Genomic DNA, 22,608 nt, shown 5'->3' with positions numbered 1-22,608 from the left:
GGGATTTTGTAGCGTGGCTCTAGCACGCTAATTAAATGCCTAAAACCGGAGTTTTCCACCACCGAATAAGGTCGCATGTCCGCGGCTATAAATACTCCTACCACACGCGTAATTGCATTTGCACGAGTTGAGTTGCTTGGAAGTTTAATTCCAAATGAAGACGGAAGAGTAGTTTGTGTAGTTGTTGGTTTAACAGATAAATCTATGTTTTTGTGGTGCCTGCGGAGATGCCCTGCCATGTTAGTCGTGTTGCCAGTGAGAGAATATGGTACACGCACATAGCACAGCTTGCAAACTGTTGTTTTTTTGTCGACAACGCGAACGTTGTCAACATAACTCACTGGAAATCCAAAATACTTCCACACCAGCGACTTCAGTGAAAGAGGAGGGGATTCGAGTTCTGTCGATGGGTCTCCTGCATCTGCAGTTGCCATGCTATCTTTTGAGTGGCTGTTAGAGGAGGTTGACTCGCAGCACTTCAACACATGTGTTTTTTTCCGCTTGGCAAGTAACCAGACGCAACATGGGGGCGTGACAGCATCGACGATTCCATTTTTTAATTCGAAGTTTGAGACTGTGACTTAATTTCGATCGATATCGATTTAAAATCGAAATCGTGACACCCCTAATGTTTATATGCAGCGACTGAGATTACCAGCGATCTGTTTCCTCAGCATCTCTATCTCCTCCTTCAGTCCACGGATCTCAAACTCTCTGCTGGAGGAAACAGGCCCGTCCCCGCTGGAGTGTTGCAGTACCTGAACCGTTTTGGTGGACTCTGAAGGCCAGAAGACATTTTAGCTGTCATTAATTCAGCAAAAAATAAAAAGGTCACTTGCATGTAAGACGGAGAGACACCTTGTAGTTTGCGACTGAGCTCCAGCTTCTCTTGCTCCAGACGACGGATCCTCCGCTCGTACGCCTCAGTGGCCAGGCTGTCTTCCAGGCCGCGCTGCACGGACACATCTATCTGCGCAGGTGCCGCAGACTCCCGCAGGCAACCACGGTCAGACAGCGTACTGTAGGAGAAAACACGCTCAAATGATCACAATGAAGACTCATATGGCTGTTTTTTTTTTTTAACCGTACCATGTTAAAATGGTACAAATTTTGTGTTATGGGTCAAATCGCCCCATATTGGGGTCCAAAATTGCCAAAAATTTTCAAAATGAAACACACTAAAGATTCATGCAAAGATGAGAAAATATCTACTGCAGCTTAACACAAAATATTTGAGAAACTAAATAATTCCCATCTATTTCTATTGTGTTTGGTGTCAATTTGACAATTATTTTCTTAAACTTCTTAAATCAGTCATCCAGTGATTGAGATGCAAAAAAATTACAACCTAAAACTGCCCTCAACAGAAACTCAACTAGATAAAGAAAGATTTTCCTTTGATGTTTCAGAAGAAAGTCTTACATTTCTCAAGTTGTCACTGTTTGATAACCTACAATAAAGCTTTTCTGTTTTTCAAAATGTTTTTGGCAAACTGCATGGAAACCAGTGGAGGATCAATTTGTCTTTCCAAAAGTGATCTATGTGTAGTGAAATAAATAGATTAACCAATGTTTCAAGCAGTTTAAAAAAATCAAATGTGGGTCAAACTGACCTGAACACAGCAGGAGGGTTCATGCAGGATCATCTCAGTTGAGTTTTACAGTAATATCTTACCAGTTGCTGGTGTAGGTGAAACCTACAAATGGGAGATGGTGTCCTGAGAAGGTGGTGTGGGACGGAGGCGGCATTGTCTCCTAAAACAGAGCAGGGATTGTAAATAGCAGCTGTACAATCTGAGGTGATACACCAAAGGTTGTGGGTTCAAACCCAGCAATGAGTGATCTTTTTAAGGTGTCTAAAACTCTACCGTGTTCTTGAGGCAGTCGTCATCCACATCAAAGTTTGATGTGTCAGATGGGCTGCTGACTTCAGGGATGTAGGGGGCGTCACATTTGAGGATGTTCTGCCAGTCAATGCCGGAAAAGAAAGGGTGCTGTTTGAAGTCCTCAATGCCGTTCTGACCCAGCCTGTGCTCTCTGCAGCAGATGAGTCTGCGGATCAGGTCTTTGGCATTTTCAGAAACATCGGTCACATGAGCAGGAAACTGGAACCGCTCCTGTGGGGAAAAACAAGGGGAAAAAACACTTTTTAAAAAATGGAGACACATCATCATAGGCTTTCATGGCATTTTCAATTTATTAAAAAAATTTTTTATCGCTAATGAACTATAGTACTTGACTAAAAAATAGCTTGTTATGTGTTATTCTGTACCTTGTGGTTCATAATCTTGCCATACGTTTCCACCAGGGACTCTGCATAGAAAGGAGTTTCCCCATACAGCATCTCATACATGCAGACGCCCAGTGACCACCAGTCACATTCCGGCCCATATTTCCCCTTCCCATCCTCCATGGCTTGTAGGATCTCAGGAGAGATGTAGTCTGGAGTACCTACAGCGACGGAGGATTGTACCTGTGAGGAAAGTAAACAGACATTAGAGGAAAGGCTACATATTACACCCAAAACTGGAACACGTTGTTAATCTAACAAGCTGTAATCAGATTTTTGAATGTACAATATCAGCAGTAAGGACGCATATATTTTTATCAATTCTTTTGGAAATAAAGTCGAGTTTACAAAAAACACACTTTTTATGAATACTATATATTAAGGTAACCATACATCCTCTTTTATGTCTAAACTGTCTAAAATGTGCAAGCTTTGTTTTCTATTCACATGCTCTCTATAGTCATCATACATTATATGTCTTCATATTTGTATTGCTTTTTGCATCATTATCTGTAAATCCTGCCTTTTTGTACAATGCCTTCACGCTACTGGTCGAATAATTTTTCAGTCTTAACCTTATGACCCCAAGTATGAAAATAACAGTGCATATTATGCATTATTTCCTGCGTTGTTCTCTTAGTACAGACTTTTAATAATAGTCATTTTCGGCTCTTTTTCATGTATATTCTGTACAAATGCTCTCAGAGGATCCTGTTATTATGTCAGTTTTTGAGGTGCACACTTGCCAAAAATTAATTATTACTTTTCCTACATAATTCCTAACAAAAAAGTCTTTTGTCTTAGACCTTTACAACCATATATAATTTGTCTTGATCAGATTAGAATTTAATTGTAATATAGTGAAGTAAATGTAGGCATCCCGTATACGAGACGGGGTGACCGTTAACAGGTTAAATAAAAAAAAGTCACCATTATGAGATTTGCATTATGTTTTTTTTGTCATTTATTCAATTGTCTGGCAACCTTTTAAAGGCCTGTGTATTAAATCTAGTCTTTAAACTGTAAAAAATTTTCAGATCAAACAAGAAAGTTTTATACTGTCAAATCAACTGATAATGATTTTTGGTGAATCTCACAAAACCTGTTGAGAACATGTACAGGTTACATTACACACAAAAAAAGTAGAAAAAGAAAATCTGATATTTTGCTTAAATCGTTTTGTACAGGATTTCTTTATTTAACAGTTTTATTTAACCTTATTATATATTTCCCAATTTAGTTTCGTCATGAAATGTGAACGGTGTGTTCCTGACAGGTTTTTGTGAGATTTATCTATTCACTGGGGCGTTTGTTATTAAGACTGCAGGAGAATTCAGGACCTGGCATGTTGAGAACAGAAACAGAGAGGCATTAAGTGTCTGTCTGAGCGGATCAGATCACATCACATCCTGTCAGTGAACAAGGCTGCAATACAAAGCAATACCTGGAAATGTTTTTTTATGGCACAACACTCATAACTATAAAATGCAAATATACAACTCAAAGCCATCGCATTGGTTGCAGCCAGCAGAGGTGGGCGGGGCTTAGGGGAACATGACTGTCAAAGTATTCAGATACACAAAGACCACAGAGCGCACTGAGAGAGAAAAACAGAGAGAGGTATCACTAGAGACCACTAATGAACGGGGGATGATTGGAGCTTCCTGGCCAGGGTTCAAGGGGGATGAGCGGGCGGAAACCGTCTGTAATGCAGCCCGTGGCAGATGTGTGCAGCTGGAAGAATTTGTTGAAGTGAGGCAGTAAATGAGCTGCTCTCGCTGGCAGTGACACACACTTGAAAACACATGGATATGTGAAGAGAGTTAGTCACACACGTGCGAACACGCAGAGACCACACTCACATTGCTCTTGTCAGAAGTCGGGGGGATATCCTGCCGCTCTGTCTGCGACGTGCCAGAAAACAGCAGCACATATCAGATGAAATACTCACCCCTGCTTCAAAGATGTGTGAAATACAACTCTGATCATAAACTGCCTTTCAAACCAAGGGGGTCCTCTGGGTCTCCTATTGTTTTATATTAAAACAGCGTGCCTACGGGATAGAGCTGGAGCCCAAAATCATCCATAGATATTTTTTTTTTTGTCAAAGCACAATTCACAATTTAATGTCTAAGCACTTCTACAAAGTGAAAGATGCCATGTGACCAAAAACTCCTTTGGTAGCATTTTCGATGAATTGTGTATTAGTAGTAGTCAACAAACACTAAACTAAGAGCACATTTTCGAAGTATCGATTGGCACACTTTCTTTATCTCATGCTCAAAAACACTGCATTTATATTGTGGAAATATTCTTATAATTTAAATGAACTGTTTTCTATTTAAATCTGTTTTAAATTGTAATTTAATGCTGAGATGCAAAGCTGCATTTTTAGCATCATTACTCCACTCTTCAGTGTCACATGATCTTCAGAAATCATTGTAAAATGCTGATTTGCTGCTCAAGAAACGCTTATTTTCTTATTATTACAATTGTTAAAAACAGTTGGGCTGCTTAATATTTTGTGGAAACCATGATACAGTAAAAAGAAATAGAATTAATAGAAAGATGAAAAACGTCTTTTTCACTTCGGATCAAAAAAAAAAAATCTGTAGTGTAATGGAGCAAAATATTCTTTGGACAGGAAGTGAACTAAATCATGGGAAAGCAACCAGATCTGAAACTGATCCCAAAAAGTCTTTGGAAACTTGCATCATACTTAAAAAAATGTATGAAAGGCATTGGTTCATGAAGCATTCTTTTCATTAATTTTCTCTGTAGTAATAAAAAAAGTCTTCAGTAATGAGCTCTATGGGACCAATTGGACCAGTTTCTCAGACTGAATCACAACATTACAAACTCTGATTTGAAGTCTCAAAAAGTATTGAAGAATTAGGCAAAATAAGACCAAGATAAATGACTGTGGAGGAATGAACTACAATTTCAAAATACTGCAATGTTGCCAATCATTTCATGAAAAAAAGACTTGCATTTCCACATTTCTGTCGTTAAAGCTTTCAAATCCATTCCAGTATAAATAAGGAGACCCATTTCACACTATCAGCATTAAACAACAATCCCTAATGACTCTTTTCTTCTTCTGTGAAATATGATCATTAATAATCTGGTGTGATATTCATAAAGCTAACATACTGACCGTTCCATCCTCCGTGAGTTTAAGACAGGAGCCAAAATCTGCCAGTCGAATGTGTCCGTTCACATCCAGCAGAATGTTATCGGGCTTGATGTCTCTGTCAGAGAGAAAACAGAAAGGAGATTTACGTTAACATCATATCAACTTCAAGTTGTTAAAAAGGTTGATTCAATTCCCAGGTCACACTGATTCATTTGAATGCAATGTAAATTGCTTTGGATTAAAGTGTCTGCAAAATGCATTAACATGATTGTATATAGTGCTGTTATTTTATTTGGTTTACATGGAGCAAAGCTCTTTTTGAGGCATGCTATGGCTTGCTGCTTCATTGTACAACCTTTAGAGCCACTTCAAGTCCAGTGCACATCTTAATGAGACAGAGCAGCAATTCACAGAGGACTTCACAGTGAGCACTTGTGTCCGCTCTGTAAATCACCTCTATTCCTGAGAGAGAGCCACATAGGAAACACAGAAACCTTCCATCCACTCCGAAAAACCCCGGCTCTCATAAGAGGAAGTCAAAACAAACAGGTCAGAGTTCTGAGCCTGTCATTTGGAGAGCTGGATTAGTCTTAATAGCATTTGAGAGGTGTTCACTGCCCCGTCTGTGACCTGCCCGTAGGGCACTACAAACACTAACAAACAGGAATCAGTGTCGCAAGTTCGTGTCTCCATTACAACAGTGTGTCAGAGAACACGCTCGCGGCGAGAACGAAACACAGACGGTTCTTATTCTGCTTTACGTTCTCACTCATTCACCCCTCGTAAATTTGATCCAGGAGTTTGACGTGGAGCTGTAATAAAGACAGAGCGTATGTTTGCGTGTGCCTTGTATAGACATGAATTATGACAGCGCTCTAGAGGTGAGTTTCCTTCAATATCTCACCCAAAAGGCTGCAGAATCCTGAAACAGTGTTCAATGGGCGGCCAGCCATAGAAAAAAGATTTATACTGAAAACAAGGTTGCAAAAAGAAGAATGGAAACTTGATACTGAGATCATATTCTACATTTTTGTAGAAGTTTTCTATTCCTGAAGTTTAAGAAAATAAGTCTGTGTACACTGAATACAAAACGCTATAGAATTAGAAACCAAGCAATCAACAAAACTTCCTGTCGCTTGCGGCGGTTTGGCAAAAAAAAAAAACTCATGATATTTACATGAAAGTTAGCACACTGTGTCTGGACGCGTTTGAAATTTTGTAAGAGTTCACTAAAAGCATAATTAGTCCTTTTTAATTTTTCGACTGAACATTTTCCAACCTCTTTTAGACATTTAGAATTAAACAGTATGCTTTCTCTACAGCATCTTTAGACTATTAATTAAAAAAAAAACTGACACTTTTATTTAACAATGATGCATTAAATCGATAAAAGAAATTACAGTGAAGACATTTATAATGTAACAAAAATGTATATTTCAAATAAATGCTGTTGAACTGTTTTGAAAACTTTTTTTCATCAAAGAATACTAAATATAAAATGGTTTGCATAAAAAAAATTATTAAGCAGCACAAATGTTTTCAACATTGATAAAAATAAGAAATGTTTCTTGCCCAGCAAATCAGCATATGATTTCTGAAAGATCATGTGACACTGAAGACTGGAGAAATGATGCTGAAAATTCACCTTTGCATCACAGGAATAAATTACATTTTATATTATATTCAAATAGAAAACTAACTTTTTTTTTTTTTTTTTTTACTGTATTTTTAATTAAATAAATGCAGTCTTGGTGAGCAGAAGAGATTCTATATTATGATCTTTTCACATGCACAAAGACTTTGTATAAAGTGACTGAAGTCATACTATTTATGATATTTTCTTGTCATTTATAGCTCCTGCTCTTATTGTATTTTGCAAAAATGCAGCATGAAACATTTATTCACAGGTTATTTAGATAAAAAAAGACATGAGCTCATGTAAACAATGGCATTTTTAATTGTTTTGGTAAACTATTGCTTTAATGTTCTCATGAGTGTGACATCATATCCATGACATTCTCTGAATACCTCATTTTTGCAGTTTAGTTACCATAAATGTTCTGGTGAAACTGCGGTTGTGAACTATGGGGTTTTTCAGATTAAACAAAGCTGCATTTTCCATGGAATGTCCCCTTAAAAACACTCCTGCTGAGACTCCATTTGAGAGCGGAGGAATGAAAACAAAGAGTACTTTCGTGGCCTACTACAATTTATAGTCATAACTGGGGACTCTTCCAAAAAAAAGTCAGCACGGGAAGCCTGGACAGCCATGGAGACTTCCTCACAGGGAACTTTTCTGGGCACATTAAAGAGTTGTATGAAACGGATCGCTGATTTGATAATTTTATCACTGATACAGCAGCGGAAACGTAACATTTTTCCCAGATGAGGACCTGTGTTGATTTGGCCCATGTGTGGGTGTGGGCATGGCACTGGTTTGGATTGCTGCATTAGAGGCCGTGTTTATTTGTTCCGCCCCTCTCTCTGGCTGCTTTCCCTCCATGTTTACACAGAGGCAGAGCTACTGTGAAGGGAGGCCGCCTCAGGAGAACAGACAGAACTATTCACATGCAAACCAGCCCAACTGACTAACATCACTCATCTTGTGCTCGATCGAGTTCAGGGTCTCCTAGAGTCTGTTCTGGGATCAGTGGAGAACAGGGATGACACTTAAGAATACAGTTTCACTTCGAACAATCAAAATTGCAACAGATGAAAAACATCTGCACATCTAAAAAAAGATGCATCATTTTTAAGACGTGTTCATTGAATCGATTGTAAAATCGATTTTCCATGTCTAAAAAAAAAGACGTTTCCTTTTTCAACGTCAAATAACGGACGAACGTAAAGAGAGCGCTGGAAAAGCACAAGTCAGCAATATTTCTTATTTATTGGCTTGAAGTTTCGTGAAGAATAACAAACAGCAACAGGAGGGCAACATTTTCGAAAAGATATATATGCAGAGGGGACGGCTGCCATAACAAAAGAAAAACATCACTGCAGGCTTCAACCCGGCTACATTTATGATTTAGGCAATTCAAAAATCTCTAAGATTATTTAGAATAATGATACAATCCATTTCAAACTGTTCAAAAAATTAAACTTTAAATGGACTTGAGAAAGAGGCCATGTGTGTTTTTTATTGAACGTAACCAACACTTAGGCTAGGCGGCACTATGCAGGCATAATGAAAAGCGCAAAAAGGCTAGGGGCATTACCAATTTATTGGACAGGAAAACAAGTCGATCAACATTTTCGGGGTCCAGAGCAGAGGGTTTTTTATTCACTATATGTCCAGCTGTTGAGAAGACGCGCTCCGACCGCACTGATGTCCCAGGGACACTCGGGTACAGCTGCGCAAGGTGCGAGTATTACTGCCAATTTTCCATCACAAAAGCCGGTCGCTGTCAACTTGCAATGGTCCTTTTCATAACTCAGAATCTCCTGTAACTAGATGCGCGAATGAGGCGAATTCACATCTACCGTGCCGCGAGACCTCCAGACGCGCATAAACGCTTCTTTACATTGACTTAACATTGAAACCATTCGCGTCAGACGCTCTATTCGCGTTTGGTGTGAACGCAGCATAAGAGGACGCTTTCGACGTCACTGGGTCTTATAGGTGCGTAAAATTGCTGGTATTTTCTGTCTAGCTTTCGCAACGCATACTGCACTTTCGGAATTCTTTATTTTCTTTTTCTACTTGTTTGTGAGTTTTGTTACATCTATATTTTTTTATTATTTAATTCGTTTAAAATTAATAGTGTACATATTTGGTTAAAATCGATTCCCTATTTTCATTTTCGAAACTTTTTTTGGTTGGTCCGATCGATTGTGCAATCGATTTTCGAACTAAAAGTGACAGCCCTAGTTTGTATATTAGACTATCCTTAAAAATGTTTAAAAAATTAAAAAACCACCACAAATTGCTTTCTGCAAAGTTCTGCTTCAGAAAAACAAGAAAAAAAGAAAAAAAAAAAGAAAAGAAAAAAAACAGTACAATATATTGAATTTCAATCTCAATTGTATTTCATATACAAGATAGGACAGATTTTTTTTAATGACCAATGCCAATGAGTCTGATTACAACTGTAAACTGAAAACTACTAAAAAAAAAAAAATCACTGCTGAAAGAAAAATTTTTATTAAAAATGAAATAAAAAAAAGAAATACAAACTTAAAACTTAGTTTAAAAAAAAACGTAAAAGCAAATTAAAAATGCTGTCTTGGCAGCTAACTGAAATAAGTTGAAAAATAATACAATTAAAAATGAATTTAAGAATTAAAATAATAGTCAATAAATTGCACTCTGAATTGTACTTCATTTCATAGTTATGAATGATGTTTTATATGACCAATGCCAATTATCTTTAGGTTTTAGAGTCTGAAAATAGTGTTGCTATTAACTGAAACTAAAACTAAAATAACCCAAAAAAAAACATGGCTAAAATAAAAACTGAAAATCAAAGCTAAAATAATATACAAATATAAAGAAAAATGTCTTGGGCAAAGTTTAAGTTGAAGTACTGAAATTGCTCAAACTAAAACTGAAATCAAATAAAGCTAAATAGAAATATTTACCAAAAAAAAAGAAAATTAAATTAAATTACAAAAACTTAAATTACTTAAAATGAAAACTGAAAATATAAAAATAAAAAGATTATTAGAAATATAAATGCCATAAAGTTATATAAATAATTCTAAAACAACACTGGTCTTATAAATAATAATAAATAAAGTGTTATGGATTTTTCTATGCTATTATGGAGTTTTGAAAATTCACTTTCATGCAGTGTGCAACAGTGTGAATGAAAACATCATGGAAAGTTTTTAATCTGAAAGTGCACGGTGTATAAATGTATTGTCTCTTAAAAGAAAAAGTCGACTGTGAATCATTGAAACAAGTCATTTTTAAAACAAATCCCAAACCGTTTCATGTTGACGTTAACATGAACCATTAGCATACTGCCCGCCCAAATGCAAATTCACTCTTTGCCACTAGGTGCCACTTTTGAAGCGGTAAAATAGAAGTTCCCTGGTAACGCTGTACACAAAGCAGCACTGCATTCACAAATGCTACTTTATCCGGCATTACAGGCATGATGAAATTAAAATGAGACCAATCGGAACCAATCGCAGCTTATTAGCATCATGCAAAGGAGGGGTTTCGAAAAATGAATCGTTTGGGAGTCTTTGAGCAAATAAGGCAAAAATAAAGCCATATTATAAGATAAAGTGTTTTTGATGCATGTCCTTGCATGCATGTCAACCTGTTGTTGGGGACTCCCAACACCAAAATATGAACCTTTCATTACCCATAATAGGGGCACGTTAGTGGTTTTGTCTTTTTAACACAATAATAATGAATTTGCAAGTCAAATATAGGGATGTAACCTAGTGAGACCACATGACAATCGTCTGTTCACTCCAGGTCAACTTCCCTCCTGCCAACAAGTGAAGTAAACCTGAGTCCTGACAACACCGGAGCTAACATCATCCCGTTGAGCAGTGAATGTGCTGAAAGAAAACCTCATCTTCCTCTTACATGAAGGATGCTGCACACAGGCCCTGACAGAAACGCAGCGCTGGGAAGCAGGACATTAAAATGAGATTAGTGCTGGTTTCCTGCCGTCCACGCACGATACCACAGCTGCACGAGAGACTACAAATGCAGCTTACAAACAGAGTCCAAACCACCATTAAAAGTACAAAAAAGCCTACAAATCACCATACACGACTTAGGTATGCACAATATATCAGTAGTCACATCTTTTAAGCCAGTACGGGAAAAATATTAGCCAACTCAGAAATAATATGAATACTTTAATTTATTTATATTTTTTTCTGTTAGGTTTAAAAGTACTAAACCCTTGACAAGCTTTTTGACTGAATATGCTAATGTTCTGCTTCTGATCCTTACATTTTTGTTTCAAATATAAAAAACGTATATATTAATAACTTATAACACAACATAACACATATTATAATATACATTGCATAAGCTATTGGTATCAGCTAATTTTTTTTGTCAACAGTGGTCAAAGACTCGGAAGACATTATTAGGAAGAGCTGGAAGCAAACAATAGAAAATGAGAGAAATAAGTCCCTGCAGACTGCATTAACCTCATCTCCCACTAAAGAAACATTCATCATTTAAGAACTAAAGTTTCCATCCAAACTAAATCAACCATGAAAGAAGTGGTGTTTAAAAAAATCTCCCATTTTTAGTCATAATAAACTTTCCAAAGCAGCTTGAACACATCTAATATAACAGATTCACATTGTTTATTGCAATTAAGTATGTGTGATCAGTCAGAGAAGAGTTATAAATGATGTTAGTGTGTGAATGGTCATGCAACGGTTCATCTCCTCGGGGTCTCTTTAACACACACACACACACACACACACAGATAAACAGGAGGAGCAGCAGCTGCTTAATAGATGGGCAGGTGGTGGAAGACTGTGTGTGAGTGAGTGTGTGTGTGATTGAGACAGTAAAGGATCAGTGAGCACTGAGAAACAGAGCCATGGTGTTAAAAATAACTTCTGTTTCTCTCTCAGTAAGCCCAAAAACTGCTCTGACCCTCAGAACATTCCAACACACTTATCAGACGCTCTCTGGAGGACATGATTCTGATTGGTCCAGTATGGCATTCTGGAGTCAAATATTCATCTAATGGCTGTATAATTTATGGATAATTATGTTTTATTTAGTGATTCAGAAAATAGTCATGTAATAAACAGGTTAAATGTACAGCCAGCCAGTAATTACTGCAAACTAAATGGCTTCACATCAGGGTTTATTTAGCCATAATCACTAACATATAACATCCAGAAAATAATCTGAACTATCATTTGGGGTCAGTACTTAAGTATTAATATTTTCATTCAGCAAAGGTGCAGTAAATTGATCAGAAGAGTAAAGAAATGTATAATGTTACAAAAGAGTTCCATTTCAAATAAATGCTTTACATTCATCATCACAGATTCCTAAAAAACGTATCATGGTTTCATCAAAGCACAACTGTTTTTTTAACACTGATAATAATAAGACATGTTTCTTGAACCGCAAATGAGAATGATTTCTGAAGGATCATGTGACACTGAAGACTGGAGGAATGGAGTGAAGCTTTCCATCACAGAAATAAATTACTTGTTAAAACATATTAAAAAAGAAAGCAGCTATTCTAAATTTTAGTATTGTATTTCACAATAGTATTTTCGATCAAAAAAATGCAGCCTTTGTGAGACTTCTTTCAAAAATATAAAAAAAAACATCCTAACCCTTTGAATGGTATACATATATACATTAATAATGAATAAGATGCACTCTTTCTGAGTCTGGCGGGAGGGACACAACTGGCACACTTGTTCTCAAATTTGGCAGCAGAAGATGCCCCATAAAAGGCCAGGAGGGAGAGAGTAAACTCAGTAAACAGGTGAAGAACTTTGTTTTGTGGACAGGCCACATAGGAGCTGTCTGAGTTCTCACACAGCTAGAGGAGTAAAAGATAGAGAGAAGGAGTGAAATGAGAAATGACAGAGAGGAGGACGAGTCAGGTGAGCTGCATCCGGAGGACACATGAACTGACAACAGAAAATCTGGGATGAGCACCAGTGCCAGATATGGAGAGATGATGGAGATCTGCAGCTGTGGTTCTCACAAATGGGCTGCAGGTCTGTTCTGTTTAGATCAATGACAATGGATGGAAAACTGATAAATGCAAATAACAGAACGCCAAGATAAATAGATCCATCAACCTTTTTACTGACGGCCCATATAGACTTTATCCTAGAAGATCAGTAACAAAGCTATACAAGGTAAACGAAAATATGATACGTGTTCACTTGGAATGAGGATAAACTGGTTTTGTGTCACAACTTTTTGGTTGCTGAGAGCATGAAACAAAGTAACCAATAATTAATGTGTTAATACATTTCAGTGCTGCTTTACTCTTTATTTTGTACAATTAAGATTTTCAATATTGTGTTATACTGATGTTCAATATAAAAACAAAGGAAAGGAAAAAGTATGGAATGTCCAAAGGGGGAAAAAAAAGCTTGCACAAAAAATAAATCAATAAATAATAAATGCAGAAAGGGGTAATAAAGACGGACCCTGGGAGAAAAGAAGCAGGAGAGTAATGTCCTATTAAGGCAAGCGTCTGATGCCAACCTCACTGCATGACGGCGAAACCACTGGAAACTCTTATCAGACAAGCTGCTGTTTACTGAAAAAGAGATTCGTCCTGCCAAGACACCGAGAGAGAGAGACAGAATTCCACACATTCCCTATATTAACAGCGTGAGAGACTCTTCTACGTTTACTTTGCACTAGTTGTGTTTGCAAAGGCGACCATCACTATTACTAGAGCTTGTGCTGATTTGAATAAACCCCAACACTAAGTTTTTGTCATGCCAATAAAGCACTGTGGAATTCGCAATGCCAGAAAGAGAGCGCACTGAATGAACTGCAACAGTTTCCCATGGCTAGGCCGTCCAAAGTCATGAGCTGTACTTAAAACCCTGCAACTCTCCATATAAATGCGTAAACAGTAAACACTGATGGCCTTTATATTGACCCAGCATTCCTTTCTATTGCATCTATTTCTTATTTGTCAGTCTCGCGAGTGGAAAGGGGGTGGACAAAACAGCAAACATCCCCCAAATCCTTCTGCAAATAGGCCACTTACAGTGATGATGACTAACAGCTATTTTCTCTTCCTGATCTTCTCTTTCCACAAAGATGGACATAGAAAAAAAAAATTTCTTCCTGTAGTTCAAAAAACTTTTAAAACTAAGTTCTATTCACAATAAAACTGTCCAACAAAAATAGCAGTTTTGCACTTATAAACAAAGAGTATGTTGTCTACCGGTAGATAAAATCAATCAATCAATCAAAAAAAATAAAAAATAAAATAGTGACTCAGTGTCAGTGAGTCCATCTCACTTTCTGGTGTCCAGCTGGCTTTAAATTCTTTTGTTAAGAGAATTCCAGACAAAGCAAACATTTCCCAGACACTTCACATAAACCAATTAGCTCCATATCACCAAATAAAGAGTCAAAGATGTCAGCTTTGTGCATCAAGTCTTCATAACACACACAAAACAGAGATAGAGGACAAGCTGTCCCAGGAAGGGAAGTAATCCTGCTTTAAAAGAGCACGGTTGATCTGTGGACACCATCTGCCCTGACTGCAGACGGACCGAGAGAAGAGTCATGGCTAACTGACCACTAACATCTCTGACGGTCAGCTGTCCAGCCGCATGTCAGTCACACCAAGACTCCCACAAAGAACCGTGTCTCATTTCCTGGAAATGAGACATCACTTCATATGAGGAGCAGAACAACTAGCTGTGGTGAACCACTTCCTTCAAGTTTTACACCACATCCTGTTTAGTGGTTTACATCAAGCCTCAACTTCCTTAACAGGTGCTGTTTTTCATAAATGCACTTAAAATGACTTAAAAAGGTCTAGAATATACAACAAGCGTGAGAAGAACAGTGTACAGATGAAGTTACTGCACCCCAGAACAACAGGATATAGATGAAGGCCTATATATACAAATAGATTTTATTTGAGAGAAAAAATAATAATATTTGAAAAAACTTAATTGATTTTAAAGAGATCTATATATATAAGAACTAAATTGGGGTTACACAGGGGCTTCTGGAAGCATTTACACGAGTCAAAATTATTTATTTTATTATTATTATTATTATTATTAGATGCAAACACCATTGGTTACCGTTTTTTCTGAGGTAAATGTGACGTTACGTGACATTGTTTACAAGCAGTTACTGTGTGGCTGAAACAATGATTGAGCAGGCTATTTAAGACAATATTGGCTGATAAGAGCTACATGCAAAATGTTTGCCCTCTTTCTCTTCCCTGTTCGCACATCAAATACCCTCAGACCCTTTTTAGATTGTTTAGTTAAGAGTAAAGAAAATACTACACAAAACTTACTAGCAGCTGCCAAGTGGTTATCAGTCTTACTTTTCCAGTACAAATAAGACCAGTCTACCTTTTCACAACTGAATATAAAAAGTTATGACGAGTCTGCAACCGGCCCCAGTTCTTCATTTACCTTTGTAAGATCACAAGTACCCTTGTAAGAACCCTGCCCTTAAAACACTTTCTTACTAGATCGAAGCAAATCTCACAGGTGACCTATTTTGATCTCAAAAAAGCTAATTTTAACCTAAAGGTGAGGTGTTTTCATCTATGTATCATTATTATTATTATTTTTTATTATTTACATGATACTTTACATGAACAACCAGTAAGTACACTCCCCAAAATATCTTTCTCTAAAATAGCATAGCACTGCTTTTTTGGATAGTTTATCTAAATAAAAACTAAAAAAATACAAATAAATTAATTAAATACATGCTGGCCTATCCAAAAATTCATCATTTTACCGGTCACCTGAATTACTTTCTGTGGAACATAGAAAATATTTTGAAGAATGTTGGTAACTAAACAGTTTTAGTTGTTTAGTTGTTACAAGCTGACTTGGAATACATGATAAAGATAATACAATGGAAGTTTTTTGGAATACAAAGGAAACTGTTGTCACCAACATTCTTCATAATGTTTTCTTTTGTGTTCCACAGAAGAAACAAAGTCGTACAGGTTTGGAACGAAATGAGGCTGTGTATAGGTTATATTACACAAGATTGTTTACATTCATGAGGATGTGTAAAAAATGACAGAATGTTCATTTTTGGGTGGATTATCTCTAAGTTTCAAAGCACCACAGTTTTTAGTTTGAAGATCCCAAATTCCACAATTATAGCCTTAGACAAGCAAAGCTATATATTCATTTAAAAGTTTAAGTCATTTAATTCACAGAGCTAAAAAAGCATTGAAGAATGAAAAACAATTGATGCTCCTGCGTAAGGACGCTGACTAAGGCATTTCCAATCATTATCTAATGACAGCTATTGGCAGTCGACTCTCAGAGACCCTGGGGACCTGTCCGACCCATCAGGTTATCATCTCGAGAGAGACGGAAAAGGGGTGGACTTTCAGGAATTCTGATCAATATCTGCACACAGTTTGGGGAAGATCAATAACTGGATTAATCACAAACCAAGCTAAAACACTAGAATAAAGATCTCAGGAGCTTCAGAATGACTGAGGGGTGTGTTTGCCAATGCGATAGAGGCCTGAGCTTATGATCACAATGAGCTCCAGGCATGATTTTCTCTGCCAGCAACTCATTCGAGCAGAAAACATGCACACCTGAATCAATATTAACCCAGATTACACAATCGCTAGGAGCAGAGATGTGAAGGAGAGGTTAATTCCCCATCCAAAACACCCCTGAGAAGACTCTTACAAGAAGAGACAAAACTTCACATTCTTAAACCACAATAGCCTACAGTAACGGATGATTTCCTCCAGTTGGACAGTCACTGTACTTCATAAACTCAAGCATTACAGTTGCTGCACTGTAAGAAGAGGAAGCTATGAACCGCCACAAAGGTCACGGAGTAGTTTACTGCTGACTTCAGTCTCGGCTTCCTGGTGAAAGAGACCGCAGGAATGCGAGGGGGCTTTCTCCTGCAGCCTACAGGACTCTGCAGATGGTGATCAGCGATGTGGTCGAGAATCTGGGCTTGAGATCTCGCCTCAGAAGCTGTAGTGCTGTTCATTCCTCTGGGAGCTCCTGAAATTCCAGGCGAAGATGGACGATCCTGGCTATCCCAAGAGGCTGTGCAGCTGTGCCACACCACACCCTGAATCACCCTCAGGGTCTCACGACACACTTCGGTTAGATTCAGGATGTTACTGTCCAGTTTGGTATAATTTCTTTCATTTATTTTTAAAACTGTATGCGGTTTATAACTATAGATGTTTCAAGCACATGTATGCTACAATTTGTCGCACTTTTACCATTTTAAGACAAAAAATTAAGTCTGATCAAATTACACAAAGGAGGGGTTGATATTGCTTCTGATATATCCACTCCACTCAGGTCAAGTTAAGCGCACAGCATTGTGGGATACCACAGAAACCAGAAACAAACCAGCACTGATGCAAAAACATCTGCAAATATCTTCTTGGTCTAATAGTATGGCAATTTGAAAATAATCCACCCAACAGAACAAAACCATGCCAAGAGCACATACAAGTTATATTTTCACTTCAAAATCAAATGAAAAAATTATATTTTGCATAAAAAAGTTTAAGTCTATGTTTTAGGCTTTTAAGATATTTAGCACAGAGACATTTCCAGATTTTAACATTAACATTATGAGAAATAAATCTACTTCTCTAAGTCTTGTCTTCTCTTCCGGGTCTGTTGTGAGCACGTTCACAACACTGCAGTGACTCTGCTGACGTGTTATCTTTGTTATTGGGCACACCAGAAAACACGTCAGCAGCATCGTACGTCAGTAGCGTCGTGAACACACTCACAACAGACCGGGAAGAGAAGACAATGCTGAATAAAGTTGTAATTTTTGTTATTTTTGGACCAAAATGTATTTTAGATGCTTCAACAAATTCTAACTGACCCTCTGAATTCACATGGACTACTTTGATGATGGTTTTTCTTAACTTTCTGGACATGGACAGTATACCGTACATACACTTTCAATGGAGGGACTGAGAGCTCTCGGACTAAATCTAAAATATCTTAACCCTCTAAGGGTTAAGAGTCTAAGGGTATTTTTGGGGCCTGGAGAAGTTTTGTCATGCCCTGACATTTGTGCTTTTTTCAGTTTCTTATAAATATCTGAATGGTTAAAGTCTAATCTCACTGTAATCAGCACAAACTTGGCTATAATAATATGTGAAATGCATGCATGTACATGATTGTATTTTTGAGAAAAAAAATGTTATGCGTGGTTAGTGAAAAACTAAAAATGTTAAATCACTTGAATAAGGCAATAAAACACATACAGAACATTGGTTCCCGGGATTTTTGAGAACTGGAGCTTGTAGCCTAGAATTTTTCTTTCTAAATTATGTGAAAATCATCTTGTTTTCTCACTTACAGAAAACAATATATTGATTTAAATTTTCACTTTTTGACACTTTTTGTTGGTAAAAGTCATATGCGAGTAGGCGTCAACTACCATGAATATCATTGTGATTTACACCTGAGAAGACAAAGACCTGCATAATGAGCTGCATAATGAGCCTCTCAGTCATCTGTGTCACTGAGAGGGAAGAGTTACAAGAAAGAATGTGAGCACAAAATAAATTTATATAATTTTATGTTTGTAGTTTATTAAGAATATATTTAATTATCCCACAACATAATTTAATATCCACTTGGGGGAGCAGTTAAACAGTTTATCAGGAACAATCAAAGCTGACTTTCAAACTAATTTTTTGGCATCATTACTCCAGTCACACAATCCTTCAGAAATCCTTTTAACAATCTTATTTTCTACAAAAAAACATGTATTGTTATTATTATTATTATCATTATTATTATTATTAATGTTGAAAAGAGCTGAGAATATTTTTCAGTTTTTTAGGGGGAATAAATTGAAAGAACAGCATTGTTTTTACATTTGTTACAGTTATCTATTTGTTACATTTATATTATTTACATCATGCTTTTGAATGGTATAGTATTGTGTATTGTTATTGAAACTTCATAATGTTATAATTATACATTTAGTCAGGAATTATAGTTTGGAAAAAGTCTTTGGAAAAAGTCTAACTAGTAAAATGTTTACACGTTATGTGAAAACTAGTACAAGTATATAAATAAATAAAAAGAGACTTACTCATGTTTATGATCTAGGCTGAATAAAGTGCTTCATTCTTTTTTTTCTGAGGAAATCCATTTCTCAAATCCTCAACCACATCACATCTTTTTGGGGTTCAGCTTCAGTTTGAATATGAATAGCGCTTTCAGCGCGGGGACGTGGTCACAGATATAATGAAGGGAAACGTGAAAAACGGACATTGCGTTGTTTTCATATGGATTACTTTATCACAGAATATCTGTTTTCAGCTGCTTGTTTAGTTTAAAAGCAGACATGTCAGGCTTTCTATAGATATCTCTCTCATGTCTCTTCGTTGAGTATTCACGGAGTTACAGTTCATTTTAATGACGTGTTTGTAAATGAAAATCAGCGCAGACAAAGGCTGCAGACAGCACACCTTGTTTGTTATCTTTATTTTATAAGTGCACAAAGTTTTGTTGTTATTATGTCTGTATCCAAAAAAAGTAGACCCTTTACAGATTCGATTGATGCATTGCTCTTATCTGTACGATTAAAACTGAAAGTGTAATTTAAGTTCTTTTCGGGGTTATCAGAAGAAAATGACTCATAATCAACACCAGAGGGTTAAACTGTGTTCCGAAGATGAACGGCGGTCCCACGGGTTTGGAACGAAATGAGGGTGAGTTTTTATTTTTGGGTGAACTAACCCTTTAACATTACTGTAATGAGCAAAAAAATAAAAATAAAAATATTATATATATATATATATATATCAAATTTAGTGATTTCAGGCAACAGGAGTAAATGTGGCCAACATAATGAAAACTTTATGGAAATGAGCTGCAAATCGATGCATCAACCACCAATAAGAGTGAAGTCACAGGAGCTCACATGATCAGAGCCGAGCTAGTCTGCAGATGGCAGTGGTGTGGCTGTCAGAGCCTCAGAAGTGACAATGAGGTGTCAAAATCCCAGACACGCTGCTGGGCTCTCGGAGGAATATGAGTGTTATATGTCTCTCAGACGCTGGCCAGACTGGCTAATAGCCAGACGCTGAGGGGAGGTGCTCAAAATACCCAGCATTCAGGAGAGGGTTGCTGCCGGTCTGCTGGTGTTCAAAGGGCTGGGCCGGGGCGTGCCACATACCTGTGTGCATGTGGAATGAAAGTCATGTGAGAGCTGAAGCGCTGACCTCTGGTGAACAGGTCGGTGCAGTGGTCCTGTCCTCTCGACAGGAGCTGAACAAGCAAATATTCACATTTATCCTTATAAAGAAACAGAACGGTCACACTCTCACTCTATATTTTGATTGTTTTGAAACAACATCACAATAAACTGCTATTAAATGAGTCTATAGCCGCCTGCCTGGACATCTAGTCAAAAGGTCAAAAGACCACATTAAAGAATGACAAAAAATTATATTTATTGTTTTGTGATTAAATAACCAGATACAAATTTGAGACCTTACAGTAAGAAAACTCCTGCTTAATACAAAGAGTGACGATGGCGGAGACAGTAAAACGTTCCAAAGTGTGGTTATACTTCGCTAGAGTTGATGCAGACAACGCTGGTTGTCATAAGTGCAACAAAATTTTTGCATGTAAGGGCGGAAACACAAGCAATCTGTCAAAAAAAATTTCAAAAGTGCATTATGTACAGACAGAGAAATGCAAAGTTTTCGACCGCCTAACACAACACAAAGTATCACAACACAAAGTACCGATAAGAATACCGTTAAAGTACCGGACCGTTAAGCAGTATCGGTAAGAGAAGTAATACTGTTAAAACCTTAACGATACCCATCCCTACCCAGGTCGGGGACCTAGTAACATTGCCGGGTTCAATCCCGGGACGAGCACTGTGTGAACAAAAGCCAGATCTAATGCCTTGTCAGAGTGATGACGCACGTTATCGCGCAACTCTTTTACCGGCTGTTTTGAAGGAAGACCAACGTTCGCGACAAACAAATGTGTGCAAACTGTAATGATGCATAGATCAATTAGTTCCTCACTTTCTGCGCTGACGCAGAGATCGTTCGCTTGCTTCAGTGAAAGTATAACGTGCCTAACGTTTTTGACTCGTACATTACACGTCACGCCCTGATGTCACGTTTCGTTACGGGACCTTTACAGGTTGTGTGTGAAAGCACGCACATATCCCGGGTAATCACTGGCAGTGTGAAAGTGCAAAATCTAGCGACCCGGGAACAATTGAAACGTCTGTATAATCTGTCAAGCTCCTGAAGTTTGCAGACGACACTACAGTCATCGGCCTCATCCAGGACGGTGACGAGTCTGCTTACAGACAGGAGGTTGAGCAGCTGGCTGTCTGGTGCAGTCTTAACAACCTGGAGCTGAACACGCTCAAAACAGTGGAGATGACTGTGGACTTTAGGAGAAACCCCCCTGCACTTTCCCCACTCACCATCATGAACAGCACTGTGACTGCAGTGGAGTCATTCAGATTCCTGGGAACCACCATCTCTCAGGACCTGAAGTGGGACAATCACATTGGCTCCATTGTGAAAAAAGCCCAACAAAGGTTGTACTTCCTTCGCCAGCTGAGGAAGTTTAACCTGCCACAGGAGCTGCTGAAACAGTTCTACTCAGCCGTCATTGAGTCAGTCCTGTGTACTTCAATTACTGTCTGGTTTGGTTCAGCTACAAAATCAGATATCAGAAGACTACAGAGAACTGTTCGGACTGCTGAAAGGATTATTGGTGCTCCCCTGCCCACCCTCCAAGAACTGTACACATCCAGAGTGAGGAAAAGGACTCAGAAAATCACTCTGGATCCCTCACATCCAAGTCACCCCATCTTTGAACTTTTGCCATCTGGCCGGCGCCTCAGAGCCGCAAATACAAGAACAGCAAGGCACAAGAATAGTTTCTTCCCCCAGGCAATCTACCTCATGAACAGTTAAATGTTTCCCACTTAAACTTAGTTTCAATTTGCTGTTGACTTCTTTTCAGTTGATATGTTTAACACAAAACTCCAAATATGGAACCAAAAACACAAATTCTTCCTAATCACACCATGCGAGTGCATTCACATAAGAGAGATGCAAGATAAGAGGAACAGCTGTCTTGGCCAAAAAGTGTCACAGTTTGTCACAGAACATATGGTGTGAGCGCTGACTACCACTCAAACGCAAACAGCTTTAACTGGACAGCAGGAATGTAGATCTAGCGCATCAACTCAAGCACGCTGCTGCAGGGGGAAAACATGCGTTTATATTCGAACAGTGAATAATAAGCACTTGAGAGTTAAAGCTCTCATAAAACTTATGATACGTAACAGACTTGCTGAACTGTAAAGCATCCAGCAAGAGGGACAGAATGACAGGAAACTCACAGCCTGGGCCACAAATAGGCAACTTCCTGCATAAATTACAACAATGGAAGGCCCACCCCTTTGTCAATCCAGTCTACTCAGCACCTAAAGTTTAGCTTTGGGTTTTACTATGGATGAGGTTATGTAACTA

The 22,608-nt window shown here is 37.9% G+C and overlaps 1 protein-coding gene across 6 annotated transcripts in view; it reads right to left on the bottom strand.

Annotated features, from left to right (window-relative positions):
- cdc42bpaa (CDC42 binding protein kinase alpha (DMPK-like) a) overlaps positions 1-22,608 on the bottom strand; it is a 68,301-nt gene that overhangs the window by 32,391 nt on the left and 13,302 nt on the right. For all 6 annotated transcript variants that reach the window (XM_059519894.1, XM_059519899.1, XM_059519895.1 and 3 more), the window contains exons 6-11: positions 5,447-5,540; positions 2,272-2,472; positions 1,868-2,116; positions 1,675-1,754; positions 859-1,019; positions 656-778 (exon numbers count right to left, since the gene is read on the bottom strand). In XM_059519894.1, the coding sequence (XP_059375877.1) occupies positions 656-778; positions 859-1,019; positions 1,675-1,754; positions 1,868-2,116; positions 2,272-2,472; positions 5,447-5,540 (908 nt within the window). The remainder of the gene's footprint in view (positions 1-655; positions 779-858; positions 1,020-1,674; positions 1,755-1,867; positions 2,117-2,271; positions 2,473-5,446; positions 5,541-22,608) is intronic.

This window comes from Carassius carassius, chromosome 32 (assembly GCF_963082965.1).
Source record: "Carassius carassius chromosome 32, fCarCar2.1, whole genome shotgun sequence".
Classification (NCBI taxonomy): Eukaryota; Metazoa; Chordata; class Actinopteri; order Cypriniformes; family Cyprinidae; genus Carassius; species Carassius carassius.
The sequence above is the reverse complement of the archived record's forward strand: the minus strand, read 5'-3'. Positions and strand labels throughout refer to the sequence as shown.